Source organism: Cyprinodon tularosa, unplaced genomic scaffold (genome assembly GCF_016077235.1).
Source record: "Cyprinodon tularosa strain WSP-4 unplaced genomic scaffold, ASM1607723v1 ctg115, whole genome shotgun sequence".
In the NCBI taxonomy this organism is placed as follows: domain Eukaryota; kingdom Metazoa; phylum Chordata; class Actinopteri; order Cyprinodontiformes; family Cyprinodontidae; genus Cyprinodon; species Cyprinodon tularosa.
Genome location: NW_024037948.1, coordinates 614,569 through 628,034, shown reverse-complemented (window position 1 = coordinate 628,034; position 13,466 = coordinate 614,569). Strand labels below are relative to the sequence as shown.

General features: G+C 34.6%; 1 protein-coding gene across 6 annotated transcripts in view; it reads left to right on the top strand.

Moving 5' to 3' along the window:
• frmd3 (FERM domain containing 3) overlaps positions 1–13,466 on the top strand; it is a 62,458-nt gene that overhangs the window by 36,956 nt on the left and 12,036 nt on the right. For 2 of the 6 annotated variants that reach the window (XM_038305446.1, XM_038305438.1), the window contains exons 5-11: positions 1,489–1,586; positions 5,877–6,000; positions 7,298–7,385; positions 7,508–7,596; positions 8,442–8,505; positions 8,848–8,883; positions 12,526–12,614. In XM_038305446.1, the coding sequence (XP_038161374.1) occupies positions 1,489–1,586; positions 5,877–6,000; positions 7,298–7,385; positions 7,508–7,596; positions 8,442–8,505; positions 8,848–8,883; positions 12,526–12,614 (588 nt within the window). Of the gene's footprint in view, positions 1–1,488; positions 1,587–5,876; positions 6,001–7,297; positions 7,386–7,507; positions 7,597–8,441; positions 8,506–8,847; positions 8,884–9,322; positions 9,332–12,525; positions 12,615–13,466 lie in introns of all 6 variants that reach the window. The other 4 variants (XM_038305471.1, XM_038305462.1, XM_038305428.1 and 1 more) reach the window with 3 other exon arrangements.

Here is a 13,466-nt window from a genome sequence, read left to right as displayed (position 1 = left end):
AAATTATTTGATTGGAGCAGATGCTATTTGCATTGATAAAATTAAATCAGGTTTGCACTTAAATTACATGCAATACAGTAAAAATGATATGTCCCAAAAGCGTTTCATTCAGGCTTATAAGCAGAAAAGGCGAAGATGAAATAAAAGCATCCAAAACTTGCACAAGGAAAACTATGATAAGAATATAAGACTACATGGTAAACGTCACTTTACAACACAAAATACTGTACGGTTGTTAAAAATAACATTAGAAAAATGTGCAACATATGTCAAGATGTAAATTCAGATGTGTATGTATGAGCTAAACAAGTACAAAATTGACTCAGTTAAATAAATAAAAACGTTATTGTGCAAATAAAATGTTGAGGCAACACTTCATTTGCTGGGGAAACCAGTAAATGTTTGGTTGAATACAATATGCCAGAACCATGTAGTGACTCTATAGGAGAAATTCCTAACTTGACATTCAATCTTAAAAAACTGACAACATGTACTGATACACACCTTCTTTGGTGTAGATTCTCAGTAACCCAGGGAATCCATACGTGATTATTGCTTTTTCATGCATTTAATTATTTTGTGAAAGAAACACACAAAGAAAAAGAAGAGCAGGTGACTTCTGTGCACCTAAGACCTGCTCACCAGCAATATGGCTATAAGAGACGAAAGGGATGATGTTCACCACCACATTTTTTCATTTTTCTACTGCTCCTGAGGCCCAACAACATTTTCTTCAGCCTAATAACCGAGTATTTAATGCAGCTCTGTAATAATCACCTAGTTATTTTTCTTCCTTTCAACAATATATAGACAGCTCTGACCATAAAGGAGTATTTGCTTATGTCACATAGCATTAATGGGAGGGACAGTGGCAGATATATCATGGGAACACCAAGCAGGTATTTTCCAAATTAGTACTGAAGATTTTAACGTAATATTAAAGCTCTTCAGATGCAACAATCTGATGCCTTATTTATTTTTATGATAATATATCAACACAGCCAATAGATAAATAACAATAGACCTTTAGTCTTTTTTTCTCCTTTCAGTCTATAATGAATTCCTTCTGCCACTTGTTACAACCCAAGCTGAATTGGTCTGATATACATTTCACTAGTTGATGTGATCTCTCTTGGAAGCTCATCCGCATCCATAGCAACAAGTGTCCCCAGATCTAGAACCAATGTTTTTTTTGTGTTTTTTTTTTTTTGTCTGGGAAAACCAGACAAATCAGCACGTTAGCAGCACGGACATGTCTGCAGTGAAGCTGTTTCTATAGTAACCACAGCACCGATCTGCTGTATGGTTAGTGTCGCAAAGGGAGCAAATGCTTCTGTTTAAATAATCGTTTAAAAGGATAATTTCTTTCACTGTTTACGGATTCAAAGCAGTCAATAATCTACCTTTCAGGGACAGCTAAGCTATGCTTAAATTAAAGCATATATTTATTTATTTTAAGTGGATATGTGTTTGTCTGTATTCTGCCAGATACCTCCTGTACCTCCAGCTGAAGAGAGACATTTACCACGGCCGCCTCCTGTGTCCCTTTGCTGAGGCTGCATATTTGGGAGCCTGCATCATACAGGGTAAGGATCGGTTCAGAGCAACAGGAAGACTGTATGATGTTGGCTACATATATCGACAACCAAGTGTAAAGAGGTTTACAAAGGTTTCAAAATAGATTTGTTTTCAATAGCATGTTCTTGAACAGGAGATAGAGATAAAATCTTTAACTTGAGAACATCCTAAGAAACATCTTACACCAAGGAAAACCCTCATTTTACAGCAAAACAGCTGTTAAAATGGCAGATTTTGCTGTTTGAACAGCATTTAGTTTTCTTCTACAGCTCCTCTATTCAGCTCCCTTAACAAGTTTACTATAAGATTGCAGTCTTGGAACTGATTGTCAAGGAGGAAAACAATCAGCTCTTGTAACAATATGTATGTTCAACCATCTGTGTTGGTCTTGGCTCCATGTTTATGATTATTTAAGTGCTGAAAGATCCTGGAATTACCCATTTTCACATTTCTGGAAGAAAAAAAAAAGTTTTATTTAAACTTTTCTGCTAGTAGTTCGTGGCGCTTTATACTGTTATAAGATTGTCACTAAGTTTGTTTTGTTTGTTTTTTTAAATCCCAATTTTCACTTGAGAGTTTAAGTTTACCAACAATATATTTTCCTACTTAAAGGTATAGTGGAGGATTTTCACAAGTTTTTGAAAAACCCGCCCTCTATATTAAAAAAAAAAAAAAAAGAATGCACATGAACAACCCAGTGCAAGAGCATGCACAAGCCCATTTCTCTGAATGACTGAATTACATCATTACTTTTTGATAATGTAGAGAAAACGTACATTGACAACTGGTGGACCCACCAGTCATTGAAGAACAGGTTGCCATTGGGTTGACAGGAAAAGGATTTTAATACAATACATGAAAATAGAAACAGAAATAATTCTTCAAATACGAAAGCTAACGTTCTCTCTGAAATAAAGTGTAGTGAAAAACTTTGGGGTAAGCTGAAGAGAGGGCAAGAGTGGTTCCATATTGTTTTCCTGCTGAATCCCTTTAATAAAAAAAAAACAAAAAAAAAAAAACTTTTTATTCATCAGATTTGGTTTGGGAATTTGAAAATGTATCTCTAAATATAAACTAAAAAGATGCCGTAAATTTCTGCATTTTGTTGTTAGCTTTGTCAGCATTTAAAACGGTTTTTAATCTAAACTCTAAAAATGTATTATATGTCATATAAGATATTATGCTGTACTTAAAAAAGTCGCTCCTAGCCAACAACATTTTTGTTGTCTGAATTCATAACTAAAATGATGCCACCTTATATTAGAAGATAAATTGTATTCCTGACTATTGAAGCATTTGGCTCATTTTTCTGGGTTCTTGCTCATTAACGAGCTAGAATTAACATTATAAGAATTATCTTATAGTGCCACATTTTTATGACACCAAGAAATCTATGTAAACCTCTGGGAAAATGGATTAAAATAGATTTTTTTTTCATTCTCTTAATTAACACTTACAGATAAACGTCATATCACAGTCGCTTCACTGTGGATTAGGAAGCTCAGCCGTATCAATGAAGCCCCCTGGCTGATGCTCACATCTCTGAGCTGTGCTAACAGCCTCTCACTGGCTTGTGTCCTAGGAGAGAAGAGTGTGACTCGCCCAGTTATCTCAAGCCAAAGCGTGTCTGCAGCGTATCATTGGCTGCTCTGATTAATGAGGACAGGTCCCCATCCCACTTAGTCAAAATGTTGCTTAGGGGAGATGGAGAATATGATTATTGTTTAATTAAACTCTTTGTAGTTTTTTTCATTTAACCTTTGCTATGGTTATTAATCAAAAATGGGTCCAGAATTAAGTGTAGGTCAGAGGGATTTGTTCTTAATCCAATCATTTCCTTCATCTGAATCAGCTGCACTTCTGTCACATTGTCTATGAAAATAAATGTTTAGCAAAAACAAAAGAAGCACAACTGTAATACTAGCTTAATTGGCAAATAACTATTTGTTTATTTAAGCAATGTGTTCACGCGACAGTGGCGTTGGATGTAGGAGTTTGCCCTGAAATCGAAGGGTTGACGGTTCAAGCCCTGACTCCGACTTTCAGTGTCGTTGTGCATTCACCTGCATTGTCTACTGATGGTGGTCAGAGGGCCCGGTGGCGCCAGTGTACGGCAGCCCCGCTTCTGTCAGTGAGCCCCAGGGCAGCTGTGGCTACAATGTAGCTTGCCACCATCAGTGTGTGAGTGTGTGTGTGAATGGGTGAATGAATGTAGTGTAAAGCGCTTTGGTCAAGTCTCCTGACTTGAATAAAGGCGCTATATAAGTACATGCCATTTACCATTATTTCACTTTCTCTCACTCAGATTAGACTACCATAATTTTAACCTGCAGCAGATTGAACTGAAAGATCCTTAAACAAAAAATCCTGAACTAAACCTTTTTTGTTTATCTAAATAACACACACTGACACAAACAAATGCACATGATGATCTGCTGAGTGAACCTGCTTCTTCTTTCCTGTATCTAAACGTTGGTGCCTCATTCAGTGGGATTGATTTACTACAATGGAAATAAAGAAACATTAAAACTCATTTTTAAATTCCCTGATTTAAATAACAGTAACCGCTCACGGTGAGCGGTTACTGTTATTTATTTGGGTGAGCGGCTCACCACTCAAATAATTTTAACTTCTGCACAAAAGTTTCACATAACCAAATTTCTATTTAAAGCACATCTTATGCTCCACATGCTTGCAAGTACAGTATAGTCATTTTAAAGTGCAGGCCTTATTGTATTTGGTGAAAATCACCTTAACACATTGACTGTTACACAACTTAAACCATAGCACTTTTAATTTGTATTTTTTTCTCTTTTAGAAATAAATATACTTTCTAGATGCCACTTGTGGTTCATGAATTATATAGCGTGCTCGTGCCAATTGCTGCACTTGTTCCTATCTTTGACAACATATGAGCAAAAGTTCATATCAATAGGATGAGTTATGTTGATGCAATGGGTCTTTTTGTGTGGCTTTGCTGACCAGTGTATCATGTCTTTATATTTATTATTTTTATTTGCTGAAGGGAAAAATTTAGCAAATAAAAAAAAGTATAACAGTTTAACTTTGCTTTTACTTTTATTAAATCTTAAGTACAGAATGCAGTTTGAGAATCAAATGTTGCTATAAAATGAATTTTGTCCATATTTTATATTAAGATTTTTACACCTTTTCTACGTTTTATCCAGAAGCAGATTTATTTTACCTATTTATTTTGACTTATGCAGAATATAAGTCGCAGTAAAGTAAAAAAAAAAAAAAAATTCTATGAATGTAATCTTTTCCTGTAGTTTTAGCATGTGTGTATGGATATTTTATGTAAACGTCTTGATTTGCAAAGCATGCTGACATTCTTAAAAGCCTTGTGACTCATTGTTTTGTACACTGTTATAAACCCTTGTTTGATTCTTTTTATATAGTGTTGTCACTTAACGTGATAATTTAGTTGCAGCTTGTTTTTCAAAGTGCAACAATGTAATAAATATGATAGTCTGATTTCGCCTGGGAAACAGTGGTACAGGCAGCATAACAAAGAGAAGCTGAATGTCTCCCTGGAGTTTAAGCCTGATTCATAAAGGGTAAAGATTAAAAAAGGCAAAGTAAGAGAAACGTATGGACTATTTGTCTATTTAAGTCAATACTATTTCGAAATAAATTATAGAAATTATTTTATCCTTATTCCAATATACTTTATTTTGTATTATTTGAGGACTTTTCAGACACATTTTGAGGGAATATTTCAATATATAATTTAATATATCATTAAATTCATCAGGCATCTGTTATTTTCTCCTGACCTGCAGCAAAAATTCAAGCAATGTAATCATTCACTTATTTATTCTTTTATAAGTTTATATTCTATAATCACAATTTGTTTATCCCACAATGTTTTATATAAAGCCAAATATGAAAGTAGCTCATATCCAGCTGTGGAGTGTAATGTCTCAAGTACAAAACCCTGGGGAACTCCTTGGTCAATTCTGAGGTGTATGGACCTCATTCAATGTCTTTATAGATTTTGACAGATATGTTACTAAAACCAGCCTAATGCAGTTCTTTAAATACCTGCTACAAATTTAGTGATTTATTATATCAAACACAGTACCTAGACTTTTATTCTGTGGTGCCTCTTCGAATGGCTCTAAATCCAGCGAACGAAGGAAAGATTAGACATGAAAGATGGGAGACTAGAAAAATATGTGCCTTTCCTCACTTTATTCCTTTACGATGATCCACTTTATCACATAAATACTGCTAGATGTCAGCATAACAGCATTAACAACCCCTTTCCTTTGCAGCTGAGCTCGGAGACTATGACCCAGAGGAGCATCCATCAGACTACATCAGAGACTTCAAGCTTTTCCCTAAACAGTCCCTCAAACTGGAGAGGAAGATTATGGAAATACACAAAAATGAGCTCAGGTAAAATAAAACATGATAGAGGATGTCTGATGGGGTTTTTTTCTGTCTGGAACATGGCCCATGGTTTTCTAGCTTAATTTTAATGAAGGCAGATGTTCTCTTCCATGATGCTTTAGAACAGGGTGGAAAAAATACACTGAGAACCAAGCCTGATTATAAGAGAAATTATATGATAGTTATTTGAGATGGTATTGGCATGAAAACTAGGTTAGTAATAATAACAAACTGATATACCTCATATATTGTTTTGGCGGTAGTCTCTTATGTAGTTGGATTCAAGAAAACCAACAATTAACTTGTCATGCATGTATTGAGTCTGAGTAGTAAATGCCCTTAAAAAAAGGCATTTAAAAAAATGTAAAAAAGGCTGTTATGCAAACTTTTCCACAGTGCTGCATGTTTATCATGTTTTTGGTTAATTTGACTTATGAAGCTCCTGTCCGTCACACTTGGGATGATTCCTGCAGATCAAAGGCAAATGCTTCATTTCCCACAAGTGCATTCTGTCTGAACCCTGACGGGTTCAACTGATAGGATTAACGGCGTGTTGATTAACTCTGAGCTATAAAGAGTTGAGGTGATTTCCACAGTCAATACATTTTGGAGGAGTCACAGCTTATGGGGACACATGGTAATGTTGAATTAAATGTGTACGGTCAAAGACAGGCTTCCCAAGGCCTCTGTCACACCAGACATGGATTGTGGCCCAATATTAAAAAGCAGTAAAAAATTAAATCTTTATTACTTAAAATTAACTGTAATTTAAATGTAGAACTGCATAAAAGATTCCCCATAAACTACTCTCAATCTGATAAGATGATAGCAATATAAATAAAGATGGCGTGTCCTCCTCTACAGCAATGCTGAAACTGAGTATGGAGGTATAAAAACTTCCAAAATATAAAGGAAATATGTACAGGCCATGAGGAAATATCTTCGTAAGGAAAAATCTCGATTGTAATTTTTCTATAGTACTACCAGAAAATAACAGGTATAAAACCAAATGTTTGGCATCATACTTACCTTCAGAGTAAAATTATCTTTGTCTTATTAACCTCCAACAATCTAGTAGATCCTTAACACTATCAGATTATCTTAGCCTGCTGTAAAGAGGATTGAGTCTTAAAAATATTTTTTAACTAAAGCCTCTATACTGAGGTTTACGGCTTCCTTAAAGCATTTTAGATTTATAAACAAATAATTTAGAACATAAATACAATACAAATAGAAAATACAATATGGGCATCTTTTAGCGACACTTTAGTTTTCTTTCTAAGCATTGTTTCATCTCCCTTAGGGGTCAATGTGCAGCGATGGCAGAGCTTAACATGCTCCAAAGGGCACACAGTCTGGAAACATATGGAGTCGACCCCCATCCATGCAAGGTAATTAATCTAGATCCCTCTATTAAATAACCTCCTACCCTTTGCCATATTTTATATATTTTACAATCAGGGTAATTGACCTATTAATTCCCAACGTTCCCCTCTGCTGTTTGTGCTTTCAGGACTTTACAGGCTCAACAGCCTTTCTGGGCTTCACAGCCACAGGGTTTGTGGTTTTCCAGGGAAACAAGAGGATTCACCTCCTCAAATGGTAAATATAATTGGTTTGGTGAAAATAATTACAATCAAACAGTTTTGTTCTTTTAATTCATTATTACAGCACAAAATACACAATTTCCCCCATATAACATTTTAGATAACATTGGACCACAATGACAGCTTAAGTCCTTTTACATCACAGGACTGTATTTATTCTTTCCAAAGGAAACATCTGGTATGAACTGTACCTTTATAATGTACTAAAAAGAGAGAACTACTTCTGATCCCTTTTCCTCTTTTCCTAGACAAGACATTTTTTTTCTTAAAATAAGTGCATTTGTTCTTAAATTGAGGAGTTAAAAGAGACATTTTGCAAATGGAACAAGAAAATTTACATTTAAAATAAGATAACGCTATTGCATTGTCTTATTTCAAGTGATTGTTATCTAATCATCTTATTTTAATAGTAAAAAGTTATTCCGTTGATATCTATCTCATTTAGGTATTCAAATTAAGAGTAAATACACTTAATTCAAGACATTTTTATGTATTTCTAGATAATTTTTCCAGTGTGATTGACACATGGTTTCACCAAACATCTAACAGATATTTGAAAGTTTTTTTTTATCCAATCCTTTATACTTTCTGCAAAAACTGCAAAAGAATTTTAAGAATTATGTAGGAGTTTGTACTCTTCTAAGCAAAACAATCATTATAATGACCCAGATTAAAGCAGGTCCAAGCTAGTTGGGGGGACTAGCTTGGTTATTTTTATTTCTTTTTTTTTTTGTCTTTGTTGAATCTAGAATTTTTTTTTCCTTCAAAATAAAATCTAAATTTAGTATTTCTTTGAATAATTAATGTAGAATGTGAAAACAGAGAATTGTCTTTTTTCAGGGGAGACGTAAGCAAGCTGAAGTTTGAAGGGAAAACCTTTTATGTCATTGGAGTCCAGAAAGAGGTGAGCATTGTTTCTCAAAATCTTTAGTCATATATTATGTTTATTCCTCTATCTTGCTAATAAAATTTGAAAAGTCGTTCTCATCATCACATTAAACGTATAACTCTTCGTTCTAACATTTGTATCCCTGAAACGCCAACTGTCACTGTGATTTAGAGCCACAGTAATCATTTGAAATCAGTTGTGCATTTGTGGAAATCAATCTGAACTCTCCATCTATTCTTCTCATCCCTCCTTCATGTTTCTGTCAATTACCTATTTTACTGGATCTGTCAGATAAACTGTACTGTTTGTAATCCTGTCCACCATCACACACAATGTATATGTGTGTCACTGTTTCAGATCTCCTTAACAGGCAGGATTCACTGTAACAGGATGGTGCGTGTGTAAAAACTAATCTCTCTCTCATTACAGTGTGTGTTTGTCTGTGACCCAAAGTAAAGCATTGCATTACAGATAAATAACATCTCAGACATGCACTGCTCCTCAGTATTTGTTCAGACTGTTAGGACACCAGCTTCATCTCTGTGTTAATCATCTTACAGAATCATGGTAGATTTGAAGCAGCAGTCTTAAACTTTACATATCTGCTTTTTTAATTTAGCAAACACATTTGCTTGCTCTTTCATCTACCTTTCAGCTGATTGGTTTTTATCCAATCTCATAAATATTCTCCTCATTGCCGTTTAACCCAGCTCTGCCATTTCTGCTTAGCATGTCAGTGTGCCTGCTTGACTGTTTGGTAACTCACAAAGGGCTGAAGATGTAGTCTTATCTTTGTGTTTCTGTCTTTTCTCTCTGTGTTAAAAAAACATAGTCTTCACTGGTGAGTAGATATAAGTAATCATGGTAGCACAAAGCATTATTGAACCCTCGCACAACACCTCTCCTTGCAGACCTTCCCCCACTTATAGAATGATGGAGTAATATTTATTCTCACTTTGTTGTTCATTTCTCGTGCATTATTGTATTGTCACTGTTTTTCAATTATCCTTATAGCCACGTAATCAAAGTGATGATAGCTTCATGGTCAATTAGATTATGCCATATTATGATGCATAATCTATACCTTATTTCTGTTTAATTCAAACAATATCTTACATATTGATTTTAGGTGTTTCCTGTTGTGTGTATTTGTGTTTTTTTATGATCTTATAAGATTTTTCCACAAAACTGATGATATCACAGATTCAATTTAAATCCATCTTTCCCACATTGGGCTGATTGCAACTTTTCACTTCCTTAATAAGACAACAGTTGCTTGAAAAAGCTTTTTTTAAGTGATGTGACAGTTTTAAGATTTTCCGGTCAGATTAATGCTTTAATTATTATGTGTCTAAAAAGGTTGACATGCTGTGAAAAATAATCCTACAAAGAAACGTATCCTTGCAACTATCAAACTTTTTTTGTAATATGGTTTGTAATTGATCTTTCCTCATGTACTTAAAATATTTAATTCATGCTTGAAAAAAACTCTAAGTTTAACAACACAAATGAATTCAGTGATTTGGTTAAACTTAGGAGTGGAGATCAGGAAGTGGGACCTATTGACAATAACATAATTGTATACCATAAAGTGTAAAAACAAGGATGCCACTTGAAAGTCCGTTTTTTTTTTTTTTTTTTCTTGCATGGATAATTTTGTCTTGTTTGTTTTTGTGCTGAAAACGCTGAGTAGTATAGATAACAATTCAATCTGAACAACAGAAGAATGTTATCTAGAAAATATGTAAAGAGGTCTCAGAATAAAATAAAATCAGGTTTTTCACTGTCCAGAAAAAAAAAACATCTCTACAATTGTAGATATTTTAACAAGATGGAATTTTTTTTCTCTTAATGTTCTTTAATGGGTTTCACACAAAGTCAAAGAGTTATGTTTTAATAAGTTATCAATGGCCTACCTTGTTATGCATCAAATTGGGTCAAGTGGCTGTTAAGAGGAGCTGGTGGATTTAAATCTAGCTGTTGGATGGTTTGAGGACAAAGAAAACTTTCCTGTGTTTTATGATATTTTCTCTTTTATGTTTAACTTTTGTTATTTTCATCTTTTTATTCACTTTTTGCTTCAGCACTTGGTGATTGTCATTGTAGCCTCCAACACATGGCTTAGAACCTCATCTTTCTTTTCCAAACTCTCTCAAACTGCAAGTAATGCAGGCAGCGTACTTTTCATTTCAGTAGGGAGGAAGCAAACCAGTTTGGACGTCTTAACCTGAAGATCAGTCACTAAAACCAGATGATTTAGTAACCAGAAGAGACGACAGGATGGATATGAACCAAGCAGATTTATTCAACACAGGCTTATGCTAATACAATAAATTATTAATTTCATGTCTTATGATACGTTTTTACCAGAAGTATCAATACATGTTTGTTTTTTAATTGGTATGGTAAAATATAATCAGGTCTTACCTTAGTATTTCAGCCAAGGTGGGACCAAAGAAGTTGTCAATGTTTGAACGTCTTTGAACATAATATCTGCAAAGGTTTTTGATTTTATCATATTAAAACACACAAATTATATGTGATTGACCCCCAAAAAAGTCTATGTTTGTAATACAGAAATAATGTAATTAGTAATTTGATAACTGATCATTGAAAATCAAATATGTTTCTATATATAGAATGTTTAGGTTGGCCAGTTTGATTGGTTTGCAGGACCTAAAGGCAGGAAATCCTGAGTCTGACCCAAAACAAGTGTAAAGATGTCTTAAAAAAGAAAAAAAGAAATTTACAAAACTAAGTCTAATAATAACAATAAATAAAATAAAAATTAAAACGTTCAGTGTTCGCCACCACACAATTTCATGCCATCACGTGAAAGAATCTCCTCAAAACACCCAGGTCTTGTGTCTCTCTTCTGTGGCCGTTCTTTTCTTTTATAGACTTTGTTCACACTTTTTCTCTTACGACCCTCTGCCATTTTCAAAGAACCACAGTGAGAAAGGCCAGCTTCAATGACTGACTGAAACCGTAGCTCATCACAGATATACACCTGAAAGCATGCATGCTCAGAAAAAGATAGCTAACTAGGGACGAGCATGTGGGATGGCCTTATGTAAACATATCATCAGACAATAAGGAAGGCCACTTATTTTAATGATCCACCTGGGAAAAGAACATCCTCCACTATACCTTTAAGTAAGTGATTTCATAGAGTCTAACTCCATGCCAGCAACAGAACCTGCCTTCCCGATATCCTTACAGGGCTTATCTGAGTCCTTCTGTGATGTGCTGCAACCCAGCACACCACCACATAAAGAAGGACACCGGAAACTACAAAATAGGGAAAAAAATGAACCTTTACCCAACCTGTCAGCTGTCTTCTTTGTTTTTCGTGATTCTGATTGTTTATGAATGTTCTCTCTCAAACCTCTGAGTTCTTCACAGAACACTCTAGACATTAAACGAAATGGATGCATCTTTTAAGGCGTGCATCCTTTTCCCTTTTACTTTATGATTGTACACTATCTTCTGTTGTTCTGGGACATTTTTTTTTTATTTTTTGTACATGGTTGTAATGTGACTATATTTTAAAAAGCTGAGGTATACAAATACTTTTGCAAGGCACTGCATGTGATGCATGACAAAAAGGGAGCTGTGCAGGAGAGGAAACAGATCCCAAAAGAACATATGCCTCATACCATGTTACCGTAACTCCCTCCATGATATTAACTACACTGTTTCCCCTCCACCTCTCACACTCTAACCTCCCATTTGATATTGATCTGGTATCTCATGTTACCAGACACACAAGATTGAAAGCAAGACATCTACAGAAATAAATCCCCTCTCCCTTCCCATAAAAAATCCATCCTCTGTAAGCTACAAGCCATTTTTACAGCTTCACACTGTGGCCAAATCACTATATCTATCTGGTATCCTGCTAAGCTTACAACTTTGGATCTGTGGGTCAGTGTTTTGTGCCTTCCTTACATTATGTTCAGCACTCCTCCTTGTTCACATGTCTTTTGGCTATTATTTTCTCAGTTCTCTCTCTGTCTCTCCTCTTCTGTGCAGAAAAAGCTGGTTTTGACATTTCACACATCGACTCCTGCTGCGTGTAAGCACCTATGGAAGTGTGGGGTGGAGAACCAGGCCTTTTATAAGTGCGTCTACAAACACAAATGTGTTATATGTATTTGTGTGATTTTTTTTTTTTTTTTTTTTTTTTTTCATTTTAATTTGAAAATGAAGGTCAACAAAAAATGTTTTTTAAATGATAAAAACAGGAGAGATTGAAAATGAACGAAAGTGAAAAACAAACAAAACTTTAACATAGTTACTGGCCATCCCACTAGTTGTGGTAAATATGTTATTTAATCTGATTATATTCAGACTGCCATATATTGATTATGAACACATGCCCTACTTGCTGTGTGTTAGAACAACAAATGAAAGTTTAAATCAAGCTCAAATCATGGTCAAATAACTGCACATATATGGAATAAATTCACCACAAGCTCTTTTCTTGACATAAGAGTTTATTTACAACAGTCATTAAGCTCCAAGTCAAACGTAGTTCAGTTAAAAACTCTCAACTATACTAGTGAAACTCAACTAAACTAAGCTACTATGTACAAAGAGGAAGGAAAAACATGATGGAAAGCCATAATCACTGAGATGATGCAATGATATAACAGGATTTTATGGTTGAAAACCAAAGTTTATCTTGAATAATTAGGGATGTGATTAAATTAGCTAATTTATAGTCATTGGAATTTTTCTCAAACTAATTCACAATGGAAATCCAAGAGGTGAATAAAATTTATTAAATGATTTGCTTAATCTGGAACCGATAACCTTTAGTTAATTGATTCTGTACCTTCTTTGAGTGAGCTAGCATCTAGCAGGCATGAGGAATCCCATTAAATGACTTTTAGTCATTATTTGGTAATCAATGTAATGAGCAAATGAGAAAAGACATGGATGTTAATGTTATGTTACTGTAAAGTGACCAG